Below are 27,047 nucleotides of genomic sequence, written 5' to 3' on the forward strand. Positions count from 1 at the left end.
TGGATTAACCACAAGAGATAAATACAATAAGTATAACCCAGAACAGACACAGAACTGTAACTGTGCATATTCATGTTTCAAATAATAATAATAATAATTATTATTATTATTATTAAGAATTATTATTATTATTATTATTATTATTAAGAATTATTATTATTATTATTAAGAATTAATCCCCAGTCTTTTTTTTTTTTTTCTTTTTTCTTTCCTTTCATGTTATTCTTCAAAAGTGTCATGTTTTTACTCATAACACTTGTTTTTTCTGTCCCCTCAGCTGAGCACAGTCTAACTGACCATGGGAGTTCTGGAGACACATCTCATTATTGGGATTGTCTTACTAGAAGTATTCTCAGGTACATGGAAGAAAAAATTAAATAAATAAATACAAATAAAAAAAAAATGGAAAGCATGGAGAAGAAGAAAAAAATACAAACATGTTTAAATTTAGCTAAAGAAAGAATGCATAATGATAAAGTAACCAACGTTGTTTATTTAATTTATTTATTTGTAACATTTTATAAAAAGGTTGTTATTTTTATTATTATTATTAAATGCATTAGGTACAATGAACAACATTTTTTGTACAGCATTTATTAATATTGGTTAATGTAAATTTATGAAAATGCAATTATTTATTGTTAGATCATAATACATTATCTAAGGTTAACGTATACAACTTTTAATTTTAACAATGTAGAAGTATATGTAGAAATTAACATTCTCATTCTCAAAAAATTCTCATAATTTACTCACCCTCATGCCATCCCAAATGAATATGACTTTCTTTTTTCTGCTGAACACAATCGAAGATTTTTAGATGTATTTCTCAGCTCTGTAGATCCATACAATGTAAGTGAATGGGTGCCAGAATACAAGAAGTTCCAAAATCCACATATGGGCAAAATAAAAGTACTCCAGACTCCTCTGGTGGTTAAAACAATATATTCTGAAGCAATTTGGTAGGTGTGGGTGAGAAACAGATAAATATTTAAGTCCCCCCTTTTTTTTTTTTTACAATAAATTCTCCCTGGTCAGTCAATTTCCACTTTACATTCATGTTCTCATTCGCCTTCTGTTTTTGGTGATTCACATCCTTCTTGCATATCGACCCCCTAATGTGCTGGGAGGATAATTTATGACAAAAAATATATATATTGATCTGTTTCTCACCCACACCTATCATATCGTGTCTGAAAAAATGGATTTAACCACTGGAGTCTTATGGATTACTTTTATGCTCCCTTTTTGTGGATTTTGGTGTTTCAAAACTTTTGCACACATTCACTTGCATGTGAGGACCTACAGAGCTGAATATTCTTCTAAATATCTTAATTTGTGTTCTGCAGAAGAAAGAAAGCCATACACATCTGGGATGACATAAGGGTGAATAAATCATGAGAGAATTTTCAGTTTTGGGTGAAATAACCCTTTAACAAATATTAACAAATGCATCCTTTTTGTAAAGTGTTACCGTTTGTTTTTATGCAGTATGACAACATCTAAGATTTTATATCATCATATGTGTACCATTGTTTTTTAATTGTTATTTAATGCTACAATTAATTAAGAACATTTTGTATTCCTCTGCAGATGTTTCAAAACCATGGCCGGTTATTAATTCAGATAAAAATGAATTTACACTGAACCCTCACTCTGAGTTCAACATCACATGTTTTGGAGAGAGCAGAGTTAAGTGGGATGAGCCATTACCGAACAATATCAATGTGCATTCTGGATTTAATCACAGTACTTTGGTGATTACTGATGCCGAGATCCATAATGCACGTTACTACACCTGCCTGTATGAGGATGAACCTGATAAATGGATTGATATGTACATTTCTGTTCTAGGTATGTTTTTCATGAATATGGAATATTAAAACAGAGACTCAACAGAAAATAATCTCAGAAGCATTTATTTGCTATGCATTTGTGTAAAGGAATCCCACTTCTCTTTTGATAGATCCTGAGGTGCCATTTGTGCCTGATCCTGTTGTAGAAATGTATGCCGGCATGGTTACAATCCCCTGTCGTGCTACAAACCCACATTCTCAAGTGATTCTCAGAAACCTGCAGAATGGGGTTGAAGTTTCTCTTTTTTACGACTACAAATTTGGTTTTGTTGGTACATTATCAGCAGGTTACTACGTTTGTGAGACAAGAGTGAACGGAAAAGCAGTGCAGAGCATCGTTTATAATGTGACAAATGAGATGGGTAAGTAATCCACAGACATACAATAATAGAGTGTTTATATTGTAATTTGTATGTGTATACTGTTCAAACAGTTGAGTGGTTAGTTTTAGACCACACCAACTGCACTATTTCAAAATATAAGTTTTCTGATTTTGATTTCAAAAGGCATTAGAAAAGCTAAAGAGCGCTAAGGGAGATGACATCACACTTTTGTACCTGAAAGAATTATGTCATTCTCACCTATTTTGAGACATTAAAGGAGTCAGGACATGAGAAATTAAATTTTCCTTGATCTTTTGACATATAAGATGTCATTGTACTATAAAAACATACTCGAAGTTTCAGAACTCAAAACTTCCTCCTCACTGCAAAAAGAGCATTTGTTGAAACTTAGCTGCCAAAACGACTCTTTCTCTACTTCCTCCACATTGTGATATCACACTGTGGTGAACAGTATATTTGCATATGACCGCCTCCTCAACGACACATCAATGCCTATTTTACCTTATCACTTCCGTAACCCCACCCAAGTAGTGATGAGCAGTGAAATGGCAAGGAGAGAGCAGGTCAGTCAAGAGCAGAGAGCCAATCATAACAGTGGGTTTTATTGTCAAGTCTTAAAGGAGAGGTAGCACAAAAACCGAGTGTTTCTGAGGGTAGAATGAGGGTGGAAAATGAGCATGTTTTACAAATATATAATCTTTTTTTATTTTTTGGTGCACAAAACTTTACTAATATTATAAGTGAACCTCAAGGCACATATTCAAATAATAAAAAAGGCATTTCATGACCCCTTTAACAAAACAACTAATTATTTTGTAACATCATGCTTTCTATGTTACTCTTTGATATGAAGATGCTGTCCCAGGGCACAGTTTAATCATAGTGCTGGACTAAAATGAATTGACTGAATGAAACATTGATTGGGTGTTTCTGCATTGAATTTAATTTAGATGAGCTGAATATAATCTGCACCAATTTAACTGCTCCTTATTCCACACATGCACACACAATGTTTTTTACCAACAGATGAGTAAGTGAGGGTGTTCCGTTTGAACATGCCATTTGTTCATATTTTGAATTGTTTTTATTTTGATTGAAGATAAAAATACACATCAGAACTTTACTGCAGATGTGGATGAACAAAAGGACTTCAGCATAGAGCTGAGAGCCACTATGGAGGTTTTGAAAGAGGGGGATGCTTTCAATCTCACCTGTGAAACTCCACCTGGACATTCTTTCCTCCAGCAATGGCTACATCCCCTAAAACAGGCAAGGCTCTTATTTCTGACACATCTTTTTTTATTTTTCTCTTTCTCTTTCTCTCACTCTTTCCCTCTCTGATTTGTACTTACCTAATATAAATAAAGTAGACATACTGTACATACTGATGGAAATACTGTGAGTTAAAACTCTCTACTGTGGCGCAGAGGAGCATTCTGGGCAAATACAAAAACATCAGCCAACAAAAGTGAAGGTAGAAAGCTCAAAGGAAAAGAGTGACACTAATTTACTGTGCACTCTGACCTATGACCTGCATATCCTTCGAGTGTTTGAGACATATGTGTGTTTTTCACCTTTGTGAGCCCCCTGTGATCTTGTGGAGGCACATGTGTCTGGGATCATTGGAAAAGGTGTTTAGCAAATCGCTATGAAACAAATGTATGTGAGCAAGTTTGAGGTACGCCTCATTTGTTAGAGGATATACTTTTCTTTCTGTGAAGTGTGTGTGTGCACCATAGTTAGTTAGTTAGTTAGTTAGTGTAATTGGGCAGTTTGTGAATGTCAATGTGTGTTTCTGTCTTTGTTAGTGAAAACATGTGCCTATATTTTTAGTAAAATTGAATTTATAATGTAGTTTTAAATAAGTCTGTAAGAAGCGACCAGTTTTGTGGAATTCTGTAGAGTAGTTCCAAGTCCTTTTCTGGACTGAAGCCAGGCAGGGCTCTGTTCAGGTTGTTGATGGGTTTGCAGTGTTTGTCTGTGATCACAGCCCTTTAAAAGACTTGTGTAAGGCTGATTTATCTCCAACAGGCTCCACTGAAATATAGAAACATACTATTAGTCCTGATGGAGTGTGTGAGAGAGACTAAAGTACATCTTTCAAAGAAAAGAGTAATATAAATGTGGAGAGGAAGGGCTAAAATCTGGAAACATGCACTAAAAATGTTATTAACTGGTTTCATTCAAGTCAAATATATTATTTAACATTAATGTATGTTAAATTATGCTGAATATATTAGGTTACACTAACAAAACTATTTTAAGGGTTATATCAGGTAAATAGCTCCTTAAGGTAACTTTTGCAGGTTACCACTGTATTCACTGTCAGTGTATGTATTCATAATATACACAATGTACAGATTTTTGTGTACGAACTGCTTATTATTTCCTTCTCAATGTTTCAATTCAGGCTAGAGAGGCTATTCCAATGAAGTTAACTTTCCCAGACAAGGTTCAGTACATCCTCAGCATCCCAAAAGCCTCTGTTGCAGACTCTGGACGCTATGAGTGTGCTGTAACTGACCAACTCAGTGGACATACAAAGTCCATCACCCTGGGTATCACAGTCCATGGTATGTCCTTCTCTTTTTGTCTAAACCTTCTCACTTAGATTCTACACACCTCTGCTTTTACCATTAAAACCAGTAAAAGAAAATGGGTTTAACAGATGTGGTGTAGACAATCAATCAATGTGCTTTCTTTCTTTTTCTTTCTTTCTTTTTTTTTTCTTTCTTTCTTTCTTTATTTCTTTCTTTCTTTCTTTCTAACCTTTAGAGAGCTCTTTTGTGGAAGTTATAGCCAACGGTATTGGGCCAGTGGAGAGAGTCTCTCTTATGGAGGACAAAGAGTTCACCATTTACATCGACTCTGACCCTGAACCAAAGGTCAGGTGGTTCAAAGATGGCCTTTCATTGGATGACAGCTTCATCTCCACCAAGACCACTCATCTGCAAGGCCTCAGGTAGAACTTAACTATATTGTTCCTCTTACATATTGACATAACAAATTCATACACAAGCTCAGATTATTAGGGTTTCTGTCACATCTGGCTCATATTTTTGTTAATATTTATCATTATGAATTTGATAATACAGTATATGTTTAATAGAACCCAGTAGGTTTCAAGATCAGTTTTTTTCTCACAAAGGTATGAGAATATCTTTGTTCTCCACCACCCCATTGAGGAGGACAGCGGCACCTATGAGATTGTTGCATCTGTTGGCTCCAGGAGTTCAAGATTTTCATTCAAACTCTTGGTTGAAGGTATGGTTATTCAAAACAAAGCCAAACTATGATGTGCCCGATTTTGAAACTGTAATCTAATGCGACAGTGTATTTCAGCAGAGATATGTATGAGAAATTCATAGAAAATTGTTGATCAAAGTGTTTTTCCTTGTACAGCCATGTACCACTTGTCACCACTGATGATGCTGGCTCCAGTGATGTGGCCCCAGAGGGACAGCATGGAAGTGTCTCTCCACTCCACTTTCCGACTCACATGTCGGGGTCAGGCAGAGCTCTCCTGGCACAGCCCTATTTATCTCCTTGATCAGACCAACACTGAAAAGAAAGGACTCTTCATATCCACTGTGACCGTTAACAATGCAACAGCCGCCCACACTGGAGAGTATATCTGCAACTACGAGGCCAGCAATAACACTCAGGAGAGCACCATCTACATATATGTGCCAGGTTGGCTTTTTTGACTTATAATGCGTTCACGTCATGTCAGAATAATTGAAATTACGATACAACTCTACTATTCTACTCTGATGCCACGTCCACTCTAATAAGTTTTCAGTTCAAAACTCTGTTTCCTAATGTTATAGTTTTCCAAAATATGCGATACTACAGAGCATTTTCGAAAGTCCCCATTTTTGGTGGAGGAAAACGCAATTCCAGTGTGGATGAGAGGCGTCAACATAGCAAAATCAATGTGTTTACTGCTGAAAATGTTTTAGTGTTGACGTGACCTAAGCTGTTTTTGCCTCAGAGTCAGAAATTCTTTGCTTCTATGACAATGCTCATAATGCCAAAATGGGTCCATGTGCAGCTTGGTTGTTAATGTTCTTGTTGAGAGCAACATTTTTAATCACTAAGTAACTGTAATTCATAACTTATCTCCTCTTTATGCTCTACATTTAACTGTGGATGCAAATTAAATTTTTGTTCCTTTTACATGACATCACGATTGTCAAGTTGGAGTTTTCAAACAATTCCAAGTTTCTAACTTGTAATTACGAGTTTACAAAGATATAAATGGTTTGTACGCATCAGAATCTCATAAAAATGATACTTCCTGCATGATGTAAATGCAACATTGTTGATACAGATAGTTAATAGATGACAGGAAATAATGGGTAGAAGTGAAATGTTACAAGGTGGACTGTAAAATATTACGTTTTTGTAAACTTTTCACGTGAATTAAGCCCTTTAACGCTATATATGGTGAACTGACCTTTTCTTTCCCACAAACACTTTTACCCATCAACAAACACAGATCCAAATACACCGTTTGCACCATCCATGAGTCCCTTTGAGAACCATGTGCTGTTGAATCATGAGGAAATGGAAATTCCATGCCGTGTGACAGACCCCAACACCAGCGTCTCTTTGGTTCACATTGAGACTGATCGGGTTTTGCCCAGCATCTATGACAGCAAGAGAGGTTTTGTTGGCCTCTTCAGTGCTGGGACATACATCTGCAAAGCCCTCATTCATGGACAGGAGCACTATAGTATAGAGTACATTGTTCATGGCTGGAGAGGTAAGATATGCATCAAGGCTTTATGTTAAGTGTTGGTCTTGGAAAGGCCTGTTATATGTGGCTTAAAGGAATAATTCACCTAAAAATGAAAATGCTCTCATCATTTACTCACCCTTATGCCAACTTAAATGTGTATGACTTTCTTTCTTCTGCAGAACACGAATGCAGATTTTTTGAAAAATATCTCAGATCTGTAGGTCCATTCAATGCAAGTGAATGGTGGCCAGAATTCTGAAGGTTGAAAAAGCATAAAAAGGCAGCATAAAAGTAATCCATATGACTCCAGTGGTTAAATCCATGTATTCAGAAGCGATATAAAAGGTGAGGTGAGAAACAGATCAATATTAAGTTCTTTGACTAGCTCCAACCAGTAGGTGACGATATGCACGAAGAATGCAAATCGCCAAAAAACAAAAGAAGAAGAATGTGGAAGAGGAAGTAGAGATTTACAGTGAAAAAAAGGACTTAAATATTTATCTGTTTTTTACCCACACCATCTTCAAAGTTCTGGCCACCATTCACTTGCATTGGATGGACCTACAGAGCTGAGATATTTTTCTAAATGTTTTTGTTTGTGTTCTGAAAAAGAAAGAAAGTCATACAAATCTGGGTTGGCATGAGGGTGAGTAAATGATGATGAGAATTTTCGTTTGTGAGTGAGTTGTGAGTTTAAGAGGCACTGTATTCTGTATGACAGAATCTTCATTATATATTCTCTCAGGAGGCTCTGAGTTGAGAGTTGAGCTACGGGCAGAGAAGAGGGCTCTGCTGGTGGGTGAGACCATCACTGTGGACTGTGTGGCCAGAGGCAGTGAGATGCTGGAGGACCACTGGAAGTACCCTGGAAAACTGGTGAGATAAACAGCTCCAAAACAATGCCTGAAGTAATATTTATCCATTTGCACACATGTAAGAAAAACATTAGATATCTTTGTTTGCAAACTCTCCTATAGTATTTTTTATAACAGACGCCTTGTATTTGGGTATTGACCCTTTTATGTAGGCTTTCAGTCTACATGCCTCAGGTTATCAACAGTTTTTATGAGTGATTTTATATAAATAAGATGTAGTTACATTTATCCCTCTCTCTCTCTATCTCATTCTCTCTCAGGCGAATCAAGGAGTAAAGACAGTAAAGGAGAATAAGAGAGACATGGAGATCTATTATACTCTCACAGTGTCTAATGCCTCACCAAAAGACAGTGGAATCTACGCCTGCTCCATCACTGACATTACGAGCAATGAGAGCCAAACCAAACAGCTCACTATTACAGTCTATGGTACAGAAACCACATTACATTCACATAGACATACACAATAAAATATGATTTGCACTGTATATGGCAAATTGACCTCTTTTCAAGTACATACATTTCAAGTATTTGAAAAAAACAAAAAAAAAAAACACTCATCTGCTCTTATGTGTTTCGCCTGCAGATCAGGAGTTTGTACACTTGAATCCAGTGTTTGGTACAATGGAGACTGCTATCTTGGATGAGGTGCGAGAGTTCAGGGTGAACATTGAGTCATTCCCCGCCCCAAATGTTACATGGTTAAAGGACGGCTCCATTCTTGGAGACGTTGCTGCAGAAATAAGCACCAACCTCCTGAAAATCAGTGAGACCAGGTGACCACATCTGAATACTGTGGCCTATTTAAATGTTCTGCAATTTATAAGTGACTTAAAGTGCTTTACTTTAAAGGAATAGTTCACCCAAAAATGAAAATTCTCTCATCATTTACTCACCCTCATGCCATCCCAGATGTCTATGACTTTCTTTCTTCTGCTGAACACAAACAAAGATTTTTAGAAGAATATCTCAGCTCTGAAGGTCCATACAATGCAAGTGAATGGTGGGCAGAACTTTGAAGCGCCAAAAAGCACATAAAGGCAGCATTAAAGTAATCTATATGACTCCAGTGGTTAAATCCATGTCTTTAGAAGTGATATTGTATGTGTCGCTGAGAAACAGAAATTAATATTTAAGTCCTTATTATAAATTCTCCTCCTTGCCCAGTAGGTGGTGGTATGCACGAAGAATGCAAATTGCCAAAAACAAAAGAAGAATGTGGAAGTTACAGTGAAAGTGGAGATTTATAGTTAAAAAAAGGATTTAAATATTGATCTGTTTCTCACCCACACTTATCGCTTCAAAAGACATGGATTAAACCACTGGAATAGTATGAATTAGGTACTACACCCAATTTCCGGGTGAACTATTCCTTTAAAAAAAAAAAGAAGAAGGAAATTTTATCATCATTTACTCACCCTCATGTAGTTTCAAACTTGTATGACTTTCTTTTTTAAGTGAAGCACAAAAGGAGATGTTAGGCAGAATGACATTCTCAGTCACCATTCACTCAAATGGCATCTTTTGTCCATAAAAGAAAATGTAATGGTGACTGAGGCTAACATTCTGCCTAAGATCTCCTTTTGTGTTCCACTGAAGAAATAAAGCCATAGATGTTTGGAACAAAATGATGGTGAATAAATGATGGCAGAATTTAGATTTTGGAGTGAACTGTCCCTTTAGCATTATCAATAATTAAAAGGTAATATCACAATTGCAACCTACAGTATCACATATTTTCTACACAAGTAAGTGAACTTCTCTGTTGAAGCTGATGTGTTGTTTGTCCAGTTACCAGGGTGTGTTGACCCTGATCAGGGCTAAAGCAGAGGACAGTGGGAACTATACCGTCAGAGCAGAAATAGATGATCTGACTACCAGCAACAGTTTCTACCTTCTGGTTAAAGGTGGGACCATTTTCTTTTTTTCACTACCTGCCTCTGGCACTGCTTTGTTTACCACCGTTTGCATGTGTTTGCTTTTGTCTCTGCTTGCTGTTTATGTTGTTGTACCTCTACCTCTTCCATGACCACTATTTACATACATTTGTCTATGTTTCTCTTGTTGTCAACTGGAGGATCCTTGTTAAAATTTGTAGCTATAGTACATGTGCATGTTATTCTATACATCGGGACTGGCTTTCTTGTGCATCTCATGTTTGACCTATGCAAAGTCTCTTTACATGTATGTTTACAAGTATTTGTCTGTGGCCTCTCACAGTTCCACCTATGATTGTGGATCTGATGGATCTCCACCATGGTTCTGCTGCAGGACAGGCAGTGGTTTGTACTGCTGCGGGTTCTCCCATCCCTGACGTGGAGTGGTATATTTGCAAAAACATTAAACAGTAAGCAGAATTTCTTCATGTTCTCTGAATTTTCTTTGTTTTATCCTTATATTTTACTCTTTCCTTTTGAAAAAACAGGAAGTAGGTGGCATGTGGTCACATCCCTAGAGTTTAAACTCAAGTCATCGTAATGACATCATGATGGGCGCACACTGTTCTAACTTCTGTAATCACCTTACCAGCTGTGCCAACGATTCCTCCCAGTGGTTGCCTCTTCAGACCAACTCTACAGACCTCTCGGTGGAATTGCACTTCAATAAGGACAACCACATTGAGAGTCAGGTTGTCTTCGGCCATCTTGAAAGCACGATTGTTGTGCGCTGTCTGGCCAGGAATGAGATGGGCATCGTTTCACGGGAAGTTAAACTAGTGTCATATGGTAAGAAGCCAGTTCTAGTCTCTCTTTTAAATTTAGAGCAAGTGAGTTGATATTATCAGCCCATTCATCTGAATTGCTTTTAATGCCTTTAGCTTTCTTAGTGTCACCGTTTGCCATGGATTCACAAGGTAAACAAAGTCTCAAGCTGATTTGAAACATTTGAATCACAGGTGTACAGTTTATTTAGGGATGAATTTTGAGGCAGGGAGTAGATCCGTACTGAGGTTTTGTTTTGTTTGTTGAGATTGCAGTGGACATAATCAAGAACAATCTGACAGTTTTGGTTATCTCTGCATATGGAATTGTGTATGTTGGGTCTGATTTTGTCTTCATTGTGGGCACCAAATGTCTCGACAATATGAGTAAAATCTAAAGTCACGCACAAGGAAAACTTACTATAAACAGACTGAAAATGTCTTAATCAAATTCTAAAAAGGCAGAAAGGCTAAGGTGAAGGTTACATTTAGGGATAGTGTTTAGCTCATGATAAAAAGAAAATAAATGAAAGAAAAATCCCAACCATGGCAGAATATCTCACAATCTCTGTTACTCTCTGTATTTAACTCTGCTACTTTTCAGTAGCACTTACATCTGTTAGCTTCATTTTGTAAACTGTGCTTGTCTTGTCAGGCTCCCCATGTAGTTCTGTGATAGATTTCTCAGTTGTAACATTTTCAGAAACAAATCCATATGTCCATATGTGTTTACTCTAGTTTCTGTGTGCAGGGTTTCACATTACTGAGTTGAAACTTAAATGAATTGCTCACACTGGGCTCCTTAATTAATAAAGCATATAGGAGTGGTGGAATGCAATCTTGCACAGGGTTGTACTTGTCCAAATGCACAGCTATTGTGATTTCTGTGAAACAATACAAACAAAATAATCTGTCTGTAAAGTCAATAACCATTAATATTTATATTAATAGTTTTATTATGACATTATTAGATTAAATTGTTTGGTTAAATTAGTTAAGCTGTGTGATATAAGTAGGAAAGAAAGCAGAGTTTGTTTTCTGTAGTATTGTTTTATGGCAGTTTTGTCACTGATCAGTCTTGTATTCTATTCTTCATTATCCGCCCTCCTACACCTCCTCACTGCTGCTGCTGGTGTGTTCAGGTCCACTTTCGGAGCTCACTGTGGCTGCTGCTGTTCTGGTGCTGCTGGTCATTGTCATCATCTCACTCATTGTGCTGGTCATTATCTGGAAACAGGTACTCACTCACCCATTCACTCATTCAACATTTCACTCACTCATTTAACTATTTACTCATTCATTCATTTATTCACCCACTCACAAACACACCCACCAATTTACTCATTCATTTACCCACTCACTCAGTCCCTCACACACTCACTCACCCATCACTGTACTTATTCACTCACTCATTCACCCATTTACTCTTTCACCTTCTCACTCAGTAACTCACATTTGCTTATTCAGTCACTCACTCACTCCCTCCCTCCCTCCCTCACTCACTCCCTTACTCACTCATTCACTTATCCACTCACATACCCACCAATTAACTCATTCACTCACTAATTTACTTAATGACCCATTCACTCTTTCACTCACTCACTCATTCACCCATATACTCACCCACTATTTGACTTATTCATTCACCCACTCACCCAGTGATTTACATTTGACTATTCATTCAGTCTTTCATTCACACATTCTCTCATTCACTCACTCACTCACATTTACTTATTCTCTCAGTTATTCATTCACACACTCATTCACCCATTCTCTCACTCACTCACCCACACATCCACCAATGTACCCACTCACTGACTCACTCACTCACTCACTCACTCACTCACTCACATTTACCTATTCCCTCAGTCGATCACTCACTTATTCATTCACCCATTCTATCACTCACCCGCCAATTCACTCACTCACTCACTCACTCACTCACTCACTCACTCACATATACACACACACACACACACACACACACACACACACACACACACACACACACACTCACAATATACTCATTTACTCACTAATTCACTCATTCATTGATAGGTTCACTCATTCAGGTTTGCTTTCATTCACCTTCATAAACTCTCAAAGTCCTAACAAATTATTTCCTATTCATTCGTTTTATTCATGCAGCCACATTTGAGGCAAGTAAAGAATTTGGTTCCTAACTTTTTACTTTCATGAGGTCTGAAATAAGAATTCAACTGATAAGTTGAAAAACATCAGTCTTGATTGTGTGTGAAGGAAATTTTGGTTCCCCTATCAGCTGCAGTATGTCTGTTTGTCTTCCTTTCTGTGAAACAGCCTGAATGTCCTCCAGCATCTGTATCATCTCTCTTAATGGACCACCTGAGAAACACTCTTTTACTTCTTTTTGTGATACAGAAACCACGTTATGAGATCAGATGGCGTGTTATAGAGTCGGTCAGTCCTGACGGTCATGAGTACATCTATGTGGATCCCATGCAGCTTCCATATGACACCCGCTGGGAGTTCCCCCGGGACGGCCTTGTTCTCGGTGAGTCATGTTAAACCAGCCACTCCTGATCCTGTCCTGTGGATTCAGTGTGGTTCAACCATGTATTATTGACACTTATTGCGGTCGTGAACTTGGTTGGATTGTGGTCTTGTTTTCGGCCTGTCCCAATCAGACATCATCACAATCCACTGTGTAGATCTTATTTCGGTGCTTTGTGTGGTGACTGTATAGAGTGATTGGGGTTTTTAGACTCAAAAATCAAAACAAATCTTGCCTTAACAAGAAACCACTGTGGCAATGCTGAAAGTTACAGAAAACTCTTTATGTTTGCATATACTCTTACACCCTGGTTACATTCAAATGAGTTCAAGTTTGTATTTATGTGTGTGTGTACTGTAGGTCGTGTCCTGGGCTCTGGAGCATTTGGGAAGGTGGTGGAGGGCACAGCTTATGGATTGAGTCGTTCTCAGCCAGTTATGAAAGTAGCCGTGAAAATGCTTAAACGTGAGTTGACTGATCTTTTTTTACAAGTTCAACTAGTAATTCTGGTTTTCGCATATAAAATGCCTGGAACCAAATAACCAATGATAACCTTGTGGCATATGATTTCTTTACTGTGTATTCCTTTATAACACACACAAAAATAATAAAATTTTAGTTGCTGCCTCAAATTTGTAAGTGAAATTAAAGTGGTGTCAAGTGGTAACAATCTGCAATGTTAAGTTTGTTACACTTTTTCAACCACTTTGATTTAATTACTGAAGAAGATAATTGAGAGAAAAAAAGTTTAAACTCATAAAACACAAAAAATAAAAAGAATGACAGAAATGATTGTGTTTGTGTTAAGTTGTGTTTATTATGTTATTACTGTGTTTATTGTATTAAGTTAAATAGACAGCAGCAAACATGTTATCACATAATGATTGAAATAAAAAAGAATTGTTATAGTGTAGCTGACTGTTCATTAAAACACCATTGTATCTATGACTTAAGAAAGCAAATTTCTGCAAATTTTGCACCTGTTAATGCTCAAGCATTCTGATTGACTTGTTAGATCATTAGTTAATTGGTTATTATGGTTCCCCAGCGACAGCACGCTCCAGTGAGAAACAGGCTTTGATGTCGGAACTGAAAATTATGACTCACCTGGGCCCTCACCTGAACATTGTCAACCTGCTGGGAGCATGCACCAAGTCAGGTGAAAATGCACACAGATAACAAACACAAACAGCAGACAGTTTCTAGGGTTGTGTCCTCTTGGTTTGTGGGGTTTTTATTGTGTTGTGTTTTAACAGGTGAATTTAAGTGCAGTGCAGAACTTTAACCTACTGCTTTTAGACATTTTAAGTCTGATAAGATTAGACCTGCTTTATTATTCTCTCTCTCTCTCTCTCTCTCTCTCTCTCTCTCTCTCTCTCTCTCTCTCTCTCTCTCTCTCTCTCTCTCTCTCTCTCTCTCTCTCTCTCTCTCTCTATTTCATCTTTTTTCTTGTTCTTTTTTTCCCATCTCTCAGGACCAATCTACATTATCACAGAGTATTGTTTCTATGGAGACCTGGTGAACTACCTGCAAAAGAATAGAGATGGGTTTCTCAGCCGCCACACAGAAAAGGACAAAAAAGATCTTGACATCTTTGGCATCAACCCAGCCGATGAGAGCAGCAGGAGGTCAGCAAACAAACACAAAAACACACAAACATTTACAAACAAACATTTACATCCCCTTACCCTAGCCTTACCTTTGCCCCCTAAACCTAACCACTTACACAAACCTTATTTTGTGACATTATGTATTGTTTATTAAGCAGTTGTCCTCATTGGGACTGTTGGCTGGTCCCCACAAAGAAAGTAATTTCACCATTAATTTTGACCCAGTGATTGAAGTGGTGTTTCATGAAAACCTTAATTTTTTGGTTAAAACTTCAGATTGTTAGCCGATAAACGCTGATTCTGATTGTCCAACTGGGTATGTGCAGTCATTTATGATAGAACGCATTTCACCACATCACATTTGCAGTGTAAATGCTTATCCATACTGAATGCATCCCAGACAGCAGCACAGATCCACCCCTCACCTGTCAATCAACCGCAGCGCTAAAACAAGAGTTTAAACTTTGCTGGTTATAAGCAGGTTTAAATGAAAATAACTGTCTGATCAGAAAATTTGAAAAAGCAAATACATATACCAGCATGAGAACTTCACAGAATTTCTTTAGTGTGTCTGACATCAACATGCAGTTACACAGATGACAAGCACACACATCTGAAGCCCAGCAATACAGGAACTTAGCTCGAAATTTTGTGTTTGTGCTTAAATTCAATTTCAACTGCATCAAGGAGAAACAATGTTCCGTTTATTTCATGCTTTCTTTTTAATTCTCTTTATTATCATGCAGTAGCACTCTGACATAATGTAATTAATGTATGTCATCATGAAATCAGAGACCCTCCCTTTGAAATCTGAACACAAGGAGACACATTTAAGCGACCAGGTATAAACAGCAATATGTCTCACCTTGTGATCGGATCACACAAAATGCATCTTAATACCAATTGTAAACTGGGTTATAGAGTGATACTAAGGCCAGGAACATACTTTATGCAAGTACACTTACACAGATGTGAGTGCTTGATCAAAGGTTTGCCAACACATGGTCCAGCTGAACATGGTTAGCGTGCATTCTTAGCAGTAACATACATCAGTACTCAAGGGGGTGATAGAGTTACATTTATAAATCTGTGCCATTTAACTGGATGTTTATATATTGACTTTAATGTACTTCATCACCAACATTCTCTTCAAACTGTTACTCTGCCATCACAGTAGTTGACTTGAAAGAGAAAACTTACCATACATGCAGACAGTTCAAACTAATGTGAATGCTATAGTGCCCCTTGTGGCAATGTTGAAAATGCAACGTGTGCTTGCATTGTGTTATGTATAAATTGTGGTCTGACACATTTTGGAACACAACTCTACACAAAATTAAGCTGACGTAGCTAACATATGCGTTCATGTAATTTCGTAGAGTATGTTTCGCCTTAAGAGAGAAGTCTGTCTCTGTTCTGAGAATAGTCACTGGCTGAAAACAACAGTGAGAAAATGTGTGATATAATCTCTGCACGTTCACTTCCACGCCACCACACCAAACCTTTTTGATGATCTACTACAAAATAATGTAATCATTCAATAGCATGGCCGATAGTGCAGATAGTGTGGGGGTGTTTTCCTTTGAGAATACCATCAGCTAGCTCTGATCTCACACACATAATTTCAAATATTTCATATATCATTTATATCACTAACTTTTACTCATGTTTTATGTTCTGGTCTACCATGACACTTAATTTCTGTGCATTTTTATTATTTCTGTATTTATGTGTGTTTGTGCAGCTACGTCATCTTGTCGTTCGAGGGGAAAGGCGATTATATGGACATGAAGCAGGTGGACACCATGCAATATGTCCCCATGCTAGAAATGAGTGATGCTTCGAAATATTCTCCCATCCAGAGATCAGACTACGACCACCCTCCCTCTCAGAGACAGTTCAATGGTGAGAGAACTCTCTCAAGCACACACTGTAAAAAGTGGTAACCTCCAATTGTTACTCTAAGGAGCGATTTCAACCTGATCTAACATCTAAATTTAGATTAATTGGTGTAACCTAATGCACTCATGGTTGATTCAGTGATATTTTTGACTTGAGTAAAACAGTTAATTTAGATGTTGCCACATGAATCTCATTTTTAGGTTAACATATTTTCAGTGCACACATAAAACACAACCATATCTCCACCTTCTGTTCTTTTTCTTCTTTCTGTTTGGTCATTCTTAATCTCTGGAATATTTTTCACTGTTTCTCCCTCGTTTTATGCATGTATTAAGGTCAGTTTGGCCCACCATGGTCTGGTTTGGCTTGACTAGTCATTGTCAAACACACACACAGCAACATACACACTGTTTAGTTAGTGATAGCAGAGAGGTACACCCATGTCTCCAGCACGGCAGTCTGTGCACCCTACAATTACAGAGGGTAATTGTAGCACAAACGTCTTAATGCATACATCTGGCTGCCATTCCGTAGATGTTGTACGCACATACATTGCTACTGCTATCTTTACAAAGACTTTTCATTGACTTCTATTATTTTATATTGAGCTAATGATATTTTCTATTGGCTCACTATGTTCCTTTACCGTAAAAGTTGTCAAGTTTTCAAGGTTCTGAAGTCATTAGAAGACAAGTGCAAGTGTCTTATTATCTCTTTAAAAGAGATGCGGTTTGTAATATTTTTAATCAATAATATGCATAAAAGGTAAAATATCTTTTAAATATTAGAGTTTCAAGAAATGTAAAAATACACCTTTGTAATTTTATTTCTTCTTTTATGTCAAATATCTTTCATAATAAAATGTTTTAATATCTATTCCGAAAATGCACAACAGTGTCATTTATACAGAGATGTTGCTGATTAATAGCAGCTGTGTTAAGACATGCAACCTTGTTATCATGCCACAGGTGACTGAGTTATAAGTGTCCCAGTATTCAATGGATGAACACCCTTGCCAGTGCCAGAATTCATGTTCACAATATTTTGATTCAGGACTTAGGGAGCTAGGAAATGCAAGATGAGATGTACACTACTTTTACTATATTGTGAGAATATTGTGCCTATAATGTAGACCCTGTAAACCTGTAAAATGATTGGCTTACCATTTATCAAGTGCTGAGGATTTGCTGCATGAAAAATAACCTGGAATCGTGTAACGAAGTCCTCTTTGCAACCTGAACTACTTTAGAATGTGCACTAAATGTGTGCTTTAGACCTGTGCTTAAAAAAAAAGCTAGATACAGCGCATGGTCTTGAGTTGAGTTTTTAAAAATATAATTTTTTGACACTGTTTCTAAAAATTGTATGCTGAAAAAACAGCACGATGCAATGGTCAATGGCGAGCGGGAGACACACAGAGAGAGAGATAGAGGAGAGAGAAAAACTTGCTCGCCGGTCCCCGGACACGCTGTCGCCATATCCACAACTGCGCTTCTCCGCCCTCTGGTGGACGACAGCTCACTCCTCCCCCGGCAGACGGCAGCGAGCCCTCCGACCCCTGGCGGATGGCCACGGCTGCTCCTCTGGCGGACAGCAGCGGCGAGGACTCCACAACAGTGCATCCTTCCTCCCTCTCGGGTTTCGGCAACACTGTAATGGTTGAAGGATGGGCAAGGAGGAGGCGGGAACTGGCTGAACAGTCAACGTAAAGTTTAAAATCAAACTCAACATAAAACAAACATAAACAAACACACAGTGTGTCTCTCTCTCTCTCTCTCTCTCTCTCGAACTGGCGTCTCCAGCTCTCCTGCTCTTCAGCAGATTCAGCAATGGCCGTGCACCCTCACGGCCCGGCCATGCCCTCCTCCTCGTCACACAAATTTACAATATGCAGTGATGGATTTATTTAACATTTTTGACCATTTTGAATAGTATTATGATGAGGAAAATCAAGCTGAAACTCAATCGAGAAGAACACCATCGAGTTCCAATCAAGACAGAAATGATGGTCACAAGTTTAATGGATGGAAACAAGTTTTTTGTTACATAAACATACACAGAAACATAATTTCTAAGCATGCAGTGCTAATTCAGAATGTCTATGTGTATGTATGTGTGAATAACAGAGAGTGAAGTTGAGAGTCTTCTCTCAGATGACACCAATGAAGGTCTGACGACAATGGACCTCCTCAGTTTCACCTATCAGGTGGCTCGAGGGATGGAGTTCTTGGCCTCTAAGAATGTAAGTTAAAGCCTGTCTGTCTCTCTAATTGCAGGATAAATACCTCTGCCAATCTAGTTAGTAAACACTTGCTTTAAGACACTTTGATCTCGCTCTTTGGGCTCTTGATTCTGGGTGTCCTTGCAGAGGAAGTGGTCTAATGGCAGGTTTTATATTTATTGTGTTTGAGAAAATGGTTGGCTGTGTCTTGTGGCTTACAGTTTAAATAGATAGGATTAAGAGTTTAAACTTGCCTGGTTTTGTGTAGGCTTAAGCCAATTATAATGTTATAACAATGTTATTACATGTAATTGTACAATGTTATAATATGAGCAAAGAGCAAGTATTAATTAGACTATTTGTGTTTAGAATCTAGTAACAGAGGGTTTACCAAAATTCATCTCACATAGGTGGATTTTCCAGGCCACCCCTGAAGAAAGAGAGAGAGTGGGTGAGACAGATTGAGCTCAGGAAAGGGAATAGAGCATGCAACTGTTAGAGTACATGGGACGGAGAGAAATGGGAACAGGGATATAAATATATTTGACTGCTTCAAATGGCCAGAACTACAATTATTTCAAAGAAAATTATTATTTATGTATTCCTATATATATATCAAGCCTTCTGAAACTGAACTGAATCTCTGTCACTTCTCTCTCTTTCTCTTTTTCCATCTCTCTGTTTCTCACAGTGTGTACACAGAGACTTGGCTGCACGCAATGTCCTGCTGTCTCAAGGCAAGATAGTGAAGATATGTGACTTCGGGCTGGCCAGAGACATCATGCACGATAACAATTATGTCTCCAAAGGAAGTGTGAGTCTTTAAGTCCTAATGTGTCTCTGTTTGGTTTTTGTGTGCTGTGCAGCTGAAGTTGACCAAGAGTGCACTGAGTGCCTTTTTAACATGAGCATTTAAGATTTTTTTTATGCTTTAACATGCCCTTTTTTGTAAAATATATTTGCCCAGTGAATAATAATCTCTCTCACATACTCACACAGACCTTCCTTCCAGTGAAGTGGATGGCTCCCGAGAGTATTTTTGATAACCTGTACACTACACTTAGTGACGTCTGGTCTTATGGGATCTTACTGTGGGAGATCTTCTCTCTTGGTATGTTTCATTTGACTTTAGAATTATTACTGTAACCTTTCTTACTAAACTTTACCTCCGACTGTTTTGCTCTTCCATTGAGCTTATTTTAGGTTTAAAAATGTAAAAGACTGGTTAAGAAAGAAATTAAAAATGTAATGTAAAGAAAGTATAACGTGTTCAACCTGGGCTCATAGAATCACGTTACTATACCCACATTTTTGCAAAATGATTTTTACGTGGCTAGTTGTACGTATCGCAGCAGTTTCTTGGTGAAAGAAACACTAGAGGCGCTACAACAACAATGACTTTTAATCACTTTCACACAAATCAACAGATTTTGGTTCAAAAAGACTATGATATCAATATTTTATGACATTAAAACACTTATACTGTAGAGCAAGACATTTAAGGTGATACGTTTTAACATTTGCACTACAATCCAAGTACATTAACAAGCTTGTTTGAGTGCAATCAGATTGTGCCTTCAGGAATGGGGTAGAGTCCTGAAGAGTCAACAAGTGAGCTGAAAAATATGTCTGTCATAAAAGCACCACAAAATGACATGGTTGCTTCAGCAATTGCATTTTTCATCTCACTTTTGCTTTTTATGATCCTTTCGGTTAGGTTTAGTTTTAAGATTTAGGGTCGGAAGGTAGGTTTAGTTCATTTAAAACTCAAAAGAGCATTCATTTTCAAAGCGTCATCTGTTTTTCATCTCACATTTGCTTTTTTATGGCAGTTTAACGAAGGTTTTGTTGATTTTAAACTTGATACATCATTAACCTTTAAGACCTTATCTGTTTTGGAGAACATTTAACTTGCTTTTAACACCTCACAGTGAACATTTTTCAAACCAGAACTGCTGTGATATGTGTAATGCATGAGCTACATAATTTCATTTTGCAAAAATATCGCCAAAGTCAAATAATAACATGAGATCAGGCTGAATATGTTTGTTGTTGTTTTAGGTGGGACTCCTTATCCCGGTATGGTTGTGGATTCCAGCTTCTACAACAAGATTAAGAGTGGATACCGAATGGCAAAACCCGAGCATGCTTCCAGTAATGTGTATGTTCAGCCTCAAGCATGTTTTTATGATTATATTTGTTGTGCTTGACTCCAGTTGGTGCAGATGTCTTACTTGTGTGTTGTTGTTTGTGTATCTGTAGCTATGAGCTTATGATAAAGTGCTGGAACAGTGAACCAGAGAAGAGACCGTCCTTCCACAGCCTGAGTGAGACAGTTGCCTCCTTGCTGCCCTCAGGATATAAGAGAGTAAGAGTGCAATCTGTCAACAAGATTTCAGTTGCTTCCCTTTCCCTGTTCTTTCTCTTTCTGTGTGTTACTTTCAATCTGTCTCATCACTGTAAGAAATATTTTCATCATTGTGTTATAACTATAACACTTTTACATCCATTTAACTTGTTACAATAATTTCTGTCATTTCTACTTGATGTTTAAAGTTTTCTGAGGTCCAACTCAGTTTCCTTAATCAATAATTAAATTCAAAGTGGCTAAAAAAGTGCAATGAACTTAATACTTGCAGGTTGTAATTTTAGCCACATATCCACCATAGGCCTTCGGGCTCTCGTTGTGGAACTGAGCCGTTCTATTCTGATCTGGGCTAGTTGGCACAGTTACAGTTTCTTTTTCTATTGTGGCGCTGTGAAATTAGGATTACAATTGACTGACTAAGTGACCAATTTTGTCGCCATGTTACTAAAGCCATTCCACCCGCACGGTTCTCTATCCTGAGAATGGTTAGCTACCCATGCTGAGAAATCTGGTCAAGGAACGGTTTGAAATCATTCAGAACTCAGAACCGTTAGGTCCGATGGTAGAAAAGTGCTTCTTAATACCAGTTTGTACTACAAATTTAAGCCAGCCAATAAACTTACACTATTAGTGGGTTGGATTTTTTCATCCTATCTGCAGTGAATGTTTACTAAATGAATGAATACATAAAACATTTTTAATAGAAGCTTACACTCTTTCTCCATTCTCTGACCTAATAAATGGCCTATTAAAAGTATGGTGGAAATGGCCTCCCACTTCCTTTAGTTTAAATGCAATGTCACTCTAGGCTTTGAGGCCTCGGCTACATGTAGGTCACCATTGTCAACACTGCCAGACCACGAACAGCGATTAGCACATGAGCACTCCAGCTGGCTAACGCCCAGCAAGGCAGAACCCAGCAGTGCTAATGACCGGGAGCTTAAAGTTAGCGTCCACCAGCTTGCCATAATTGCCTTATTAAAAAAACAACACACATGGTACTTCAAAACTCTGTTTCCCAGAGTCACAAGGTTTAGGGAATAACTAGCTCCAGTTATAGCACCTTGGGCTGGGGTGTGGTGGGATATGCGGTTCTTAATGGGCCTCGAAACCCTTAAGAAACCACAGAACGCTTGCAGAAATGGTGCAGAACTTTGGGGTGAGTTGTGTTTACGGTGGCCTTGAAGTGCTATTTTCAACCACCAGAAATTATTAAAATTCTCCCTCATTTGCTTCAATAAGGTGCATTATAAGGCACAAAAGCATGGCTAATTTATGGTTAGCATTTAATTTACAACAGGAATGTTATTGTGACATAAATCCTAAGTCAAAACCTCTCACAATTATTTTTTTCATTGGATCACATAACAACAGTCTTTGTTGGCATTTGCAGACCTTCTGCGTGCACAGAAACGTACATGCACTAATAATATTTCTGCTGACCATCTTGTAATTATATTTTTATTGGTGTGCAGAGCTACGAATGCGTGAATCATGACTTCCTGAAGAGCGACCACCCTGCTGTGACCCGAGTGCGGTGCATTGACAATGATGATGCGTACCTGGGTGTGCTCTACAAGAACCAGGGCAAATTGAAGGATCGCGAGAGTGGGTTTGATGAACAGAGGCTCAGCTCTGACAGCGGCTACATCATTCCTCTGCCAGACCTCGACCCATTGTCAAATGAAGACTACAGCAAGAGGAACCGCCACAGGTAACCAACCAATCACATCACATTCTGACTCTTTCGTGTTAGGATAATGATTCAAGTTTTGTGCATGTATGAATATTCTAGTTTAATACAATTAAACAAAACTTACACCATGTTCTAACCAGGTGCGTTACACCAAGTTTATGCCAAGTTTCGCAATTTTATAAAAAAAAAAAAAAAAAAAAAAATATATATATATATATATATATATATATATATATATATACAGTTATGTGAAGCAGGATTTTGGACCTAGGAGATTTCACTGTGGGCAACAGAAATAGAAACCAAGCAACCAACAAACATTGCTGTCACTTGTTTTTTTGGTTTGGTCATGGTATTACACTGTAATGTTGCATAAAAATATGGAGAGCATCGATAATGGACAATAGCCACTGAAGTTTGTTAATAAGTAGAACAAAAAGGAGTCAAAAGCGATATCTATACAGACTTATCTAAAGAAAATGATGTGACTGTGGCAACATTTTTGCAAAATGGCATTACGTGGTTCATTACACGTATCACGGCAGTTCCAAGGTGAAACATCCACTGTGTGGCACTAAAAGTGAGTTAAATTTTCTCCCAAACATATTATGTTTTTAAGGTTAATGCTTTGTTGAGTTTTAAATCAATAAGACCTACCTCCTTACCCTAAACCTTAAATGTAAACCTAGCCGATAGTGTCATAAAAAGCAAATGAGAGATGAAAACGCAAATTGCTGAAGCAACCATGTCATTTTGAGGTGCTTCTATGTCACTTTTTTTTCTGGACTCGTATCCAGTCCTTCGTGTTGCAATTGCAACACTATATTATTTGAGCTACTGTGCAACTTGATCACACTTGAATAAGCTTGTAAGTGTAGTTGACTATGTTATGCATACTTTAAAACATACTGCCTTACAAGTCGTACACCATAGTAAAAGTGTTTAGATGTCATAAGATATAGCATTGTGTGAAGAACAGAGTGAAAAGCATGTGTTTATGAACTGATAATTCGCTGTTTTAATCATCATTTGTGTGAAAGTAAATAAAAGTCATTGTTGTTGTAGCATCTCTAGAGTTTATTTCAGCAGGAAACTGCTGATATATGTAAAACAAGCCATATAAAAATCATTTTGCAAAACTGTAGGTATAGTAACGTTATTCTTGGAGACAAGGTTGGATCTACAGTATGTATTGATCTTTTCATGTAGTACTTTATTTCAAAAGGTCACTATTCATTCCATGGTGATGTATTTCTGACCTGGTCGTCTATTCTTTTCTCAATAAAATATGAATGACTGAATTCTTCCCTTTATCTCTCTGTAGCTCTCAGACATCAGAGGAAAGTGCCATTGACACGGGCTCTAGCAGCTCCATGAACAAGCGTGAGGGAGAGACCCTGGAGGACATGACCTTGCTGGATGAGATGTGCTTGGACTCAGGAGACCTGGTGGAGGACAGTTTCCTGTGAGAAAAAAATGCAAAAAGAGGGACACCCACAGACAATAATTTCATACTCCAGCTGCCTCCTATTCATTCCAAGTTGACTGGTCTCTCTCTGCATTCTTCCCTCTATATTTCCTCATCCCACTCTCTTGGAGCCTCCAGAAGAAAAATACACTTTAATGTGTGAATGTCACTGAGCATGTCTAGGTTTTATAGATTGGACATTGCCCTCTAAAGGTCTGGAGGAATTAGGAGTGTAGCACAGGACGTTGCGAGCACTCTAGATGGGGCTTAGTGACTCTTATGGAGGGGGAGTGGGGGAGATATTTGATTCTGTCTATCACTTCTGTATGTTTGTTACATGTTTTGTGTGCATGATGGGTTTGTTTGGAACTTTATTTTGACGGGCATTCCGATTAGCAATATAAGCAAGATCATATCAAAGACTTAAGTTCACAACTGCTACCTTCCAGCGGTGTCCATCTGAGCTTTGAAGAACCACTATAGATATTTAAAAACTGTGTCAACCTGGCCTTTATTTTGGATTAGGCCTGTTTTTCCCTCACTCCCACAATTTTACAGGATTCATCCTATGTAACTTGAGGAGCATCCTCTGAAAAGCACAAACCCTGAACTACATATAGATTTTGTGTAACTAATCATATATCATCAATGTCTCATTACATGCAGCAGTATGAATTTTATTTTTTTACTCTTTAGATAGAATGAATGTGTATTTTGTGAATATTGGGTTGGGGAGGGAGAAATTGTGTTGTCCTAAATGAAGAAAATGGTGATTTTTGAGTCACATGTTATTGTGTCTTCAAACTTTTTTACAGTAGATGCTGATACAGTGCCATTTATGACATCATTATATCTGGCCAAAGTTTTTACCTAATTGTCCATAGGGTATAAAGCAGAGAACTTTCAGATTTAATAGCTATTGTGTCAGTCTGAGGCATTACTGATAATCAAAGCTTTGCCAGTTACGATCTAACATTTGTACACATCAATATTTTACCTGTGAAAATCCTGGTGACTCTAGGAAGCAAGAGGTCTTGAGGGGTAACCATCTTTAAAGAAATAGTTTCCCCAAAAAAGAAAATTCTCTCATCATTTACTCACCCTCATGTTATCCCAAATGTGTATGACTTTCTTTCTTATGCAGAACACAAACAAAGATTTTTAGAAGAATATTTCAGCTCTTAAGGTCCTCAAAATGCAACTGAATGGGTACCAAAATCTCCAAAACAGACAAGGCAGCATAAAAATAATCCATATGACTCCCAGTGGTTAAATATATCTTAAGAAGCGATAAGATAGGTGTTGGTTAGAAACATATCAAAATTTAAGTCCTTTTTTACTATAAATTCTCCCCCCTGCCCAGTAGGTGGCAATATACATGAAGAATGTGAATCGCCAAAAAACAAATGATGAAAAAGTTGAAAGTAGAGATTGATAGTAAAAAAGAACTAAAATATTTATCTTATTTTTGCATGAACTATCCCTTTAATCAAATGGCTAGAATAAACTGGAACAATTTTTTTTGTAGTATAATGTTGGTTAATATTTATTTGTTGACCTTTTTTAATCATTGATCCAAATTAAATTATCTAAGCTTATTGCATGGCTTAGATAATGAATTGACATGTCATCTTTTTGTGCTCTTGTCTAGTTTTCAAAACTTACTGCAGTAAAGGTGATAATTAATTCCTTTAAACACACAAAAGAGGTAAGACATTTTGCGATTCAGTGAAATAAATTGCAGACTAGAATGATATTGGCGTAATTAATATAATATAATATATTTTATATTATGTTATGTTATACTGTATATGCTCATGTTTGAATGTCGGTACCTTTTTCTGCTTTCCCAGTCTTTTGAGTGTATCTTACATAAGCATTTAGCTAACTGCAAATCATGTCCTGGCAGAAGTGCCAACTCGTAGCTTTTTTAGATTTATGTTTCCCCTAAAGCAAAGCAAATGAAATTTGTATTGTAAATTTACACTGATATTTACAGCCTACACAAGTCTACATTTCAGCCAAATCCTGTAGTCTTGAAGTATCTTAGAAACACATCATTTAGGTTTGTTTTAGTTTGATGTTATACATCACTGTTCATTGTAAATGTGTATCATTGTATATCAGGACTTATCAGCATATCACTGCCTGCCCAATCGTCTTCTGTGGTCTGTTCTACTGGAATGACAAGAGGGGGAAAAAAAAACTGTTGCACTTTTTAAAAATGTTTTTTAGAATATTGTATTCTTGCATTTCTTTGTTCTGCTTTTTTGATGTGTGTAGACTTTCCAAATTTGTGCTGATAAAAAAAAGGTAAATTATGTATTCCTAAAGAGACAGTAGAGTAAATGTTTTTGTTGCGGAAGAAGGAGGGAAAAACAGGTATGAAATATATTCTATGGTACATTGTGTATTTCTTGGTAGTTATCCTCTTTTACAACTGTTATCCTTTTGCAATAATATGCATTAAGACTATGTACATTAAGAAGATTGATATTTCAATAAATGAGATTTAATAATGTACTCTGTGGCCTTTTTATCTTTACATTTACAGTATAATTAATATTGTTTGAGATCTCTCTCTCTCTCTCTGATTGCAAATAACTGTGCAAAATGTTTCCAGTGGCAACCAAAAAGACAACCGTTTCTGTGGTCCAGTTATTAAATCAATTATTTGAATTAAGGAGGTGGTATCTTACCATAATAGTTAAAGTTCTGGGCTGTTAAAA

The 27,047-nt window shown here is 37.4% G+C and overlaps 1 protein-coding gene across 1 annotated transcript in view; it reads left to right on the forward strand.

The window, feature by feature from the left end:
- LOC127416231 (platelet-derived growth factor receptor alpha-like) overlaps nt 1-26,839 on the forward strand; it is a 29,638-nt gene extending 2,799 nt beyond the window's left edge. The window contains exons 2-29 of the mRNA XM_051655466.1: nt 278-356; nt 1,594-1,854; nt 1,967-2,218; nt 3,300-3,469; nt 4,611-4,773; nt 4,976-5,162; nt 5,349-5,464; nt 5,603-5,893; nt 6,702-6,968; nt 7,690-7,820; nt 8,080-8,248; nt 8,406-8,595; nt 9,611-9,726; nt 10,040-10,166; nt 10,349-10,545; nt 11,663-11,757; nt 12,921-13,053; nt 13,414-13,518; nt 14,102-14,212; nt 14,528-14,681; nt 16,408-16,568; nt 18,692-18,807; nt 19,478-19,600; nt 19,786-19,897; nt 20,848-20,947; nt 21,049-21,154; nt 22,630-22,868; nt 24,175-26,839. Of these exons, the coding sequence (XP_051511426.1) occupies nt 299-356; nt 1,594-1,854; nt 1,967-2,218; nt 3,300-3,469; nt 4,611-4,773; nt 4,976-5,162; nt 5,349-5,464; nt 5,603-5,893; nt 6,702-6,968; nt 7,690-7,820; nt 8,080-8,248; nt 8,406-8,595; nt 9,611-9,726; nt 10,040-10,166; nt 10,349-10,545; nt 11,663-11,757; nt 12,921-13,053; nt 13,414-13,518; nt 14,102-14,212; nt 14,528-14,681; nt 16,408-16,568; nt 18,692-18,807; nt 19,478-19,600; nt 19,786-19,897; nt 20,848-20,947; nt 21,049-21,154; nt 22,630-22,868; nt 24,175-24,319 (4,395 nt within the window). The 5' untranslated portion in view covers nt 278-298 and the 3' untranslated portion in view covers nt 24,320-26,839. The remainder of the gene's footprint in view (nt 1-277; nt 357-1,593; nt 1,855-1,966; nt 2,219-3,299; nt 3,470-4,610; nt 4,774-4,975; nt 5,163-5,348; nt 5,465-5,602; nt 5,894-6,701; nt 6,969-7,689; nt 7,821-8,079; nt 8,249-8,405; nt 8,596-9,610; nt 9,727-10,039; nt 10,167-10,348; nt 10,546-11,662; nt 11,758-12,920; nt 13,054-13,413; nt 13,519-14,101; nt 14,213-14,527; nt 14,682-16,407; nt 16,569-18,691; nt 18,808-19,477; nt 19,601-19,785; nt 19,898-20,847; nt 20,948-21,048; nt 21,155-22,629; nt 22,869-24,174) is intronic.
- Nucleotides 26,840-27,047: the final 208 nt, after the last annotated feature.

Source organism: Myxocyprinus asiaticus, chromosome 25 (genome assembly GCF_019703515.2).
Source record: "Myxocyprinus asiaticus isolate MX2 ecotype Aquarium Trade chromosome 25, UBuf_Myxa_2, whole genome shotgun sequence".
NCBI lineage: Eukaryota > Metazoa > Chordata > Actinopteri > Cypriniformes > Catostomidae > Myxocyprinus > Myxocyprinus asiaticus.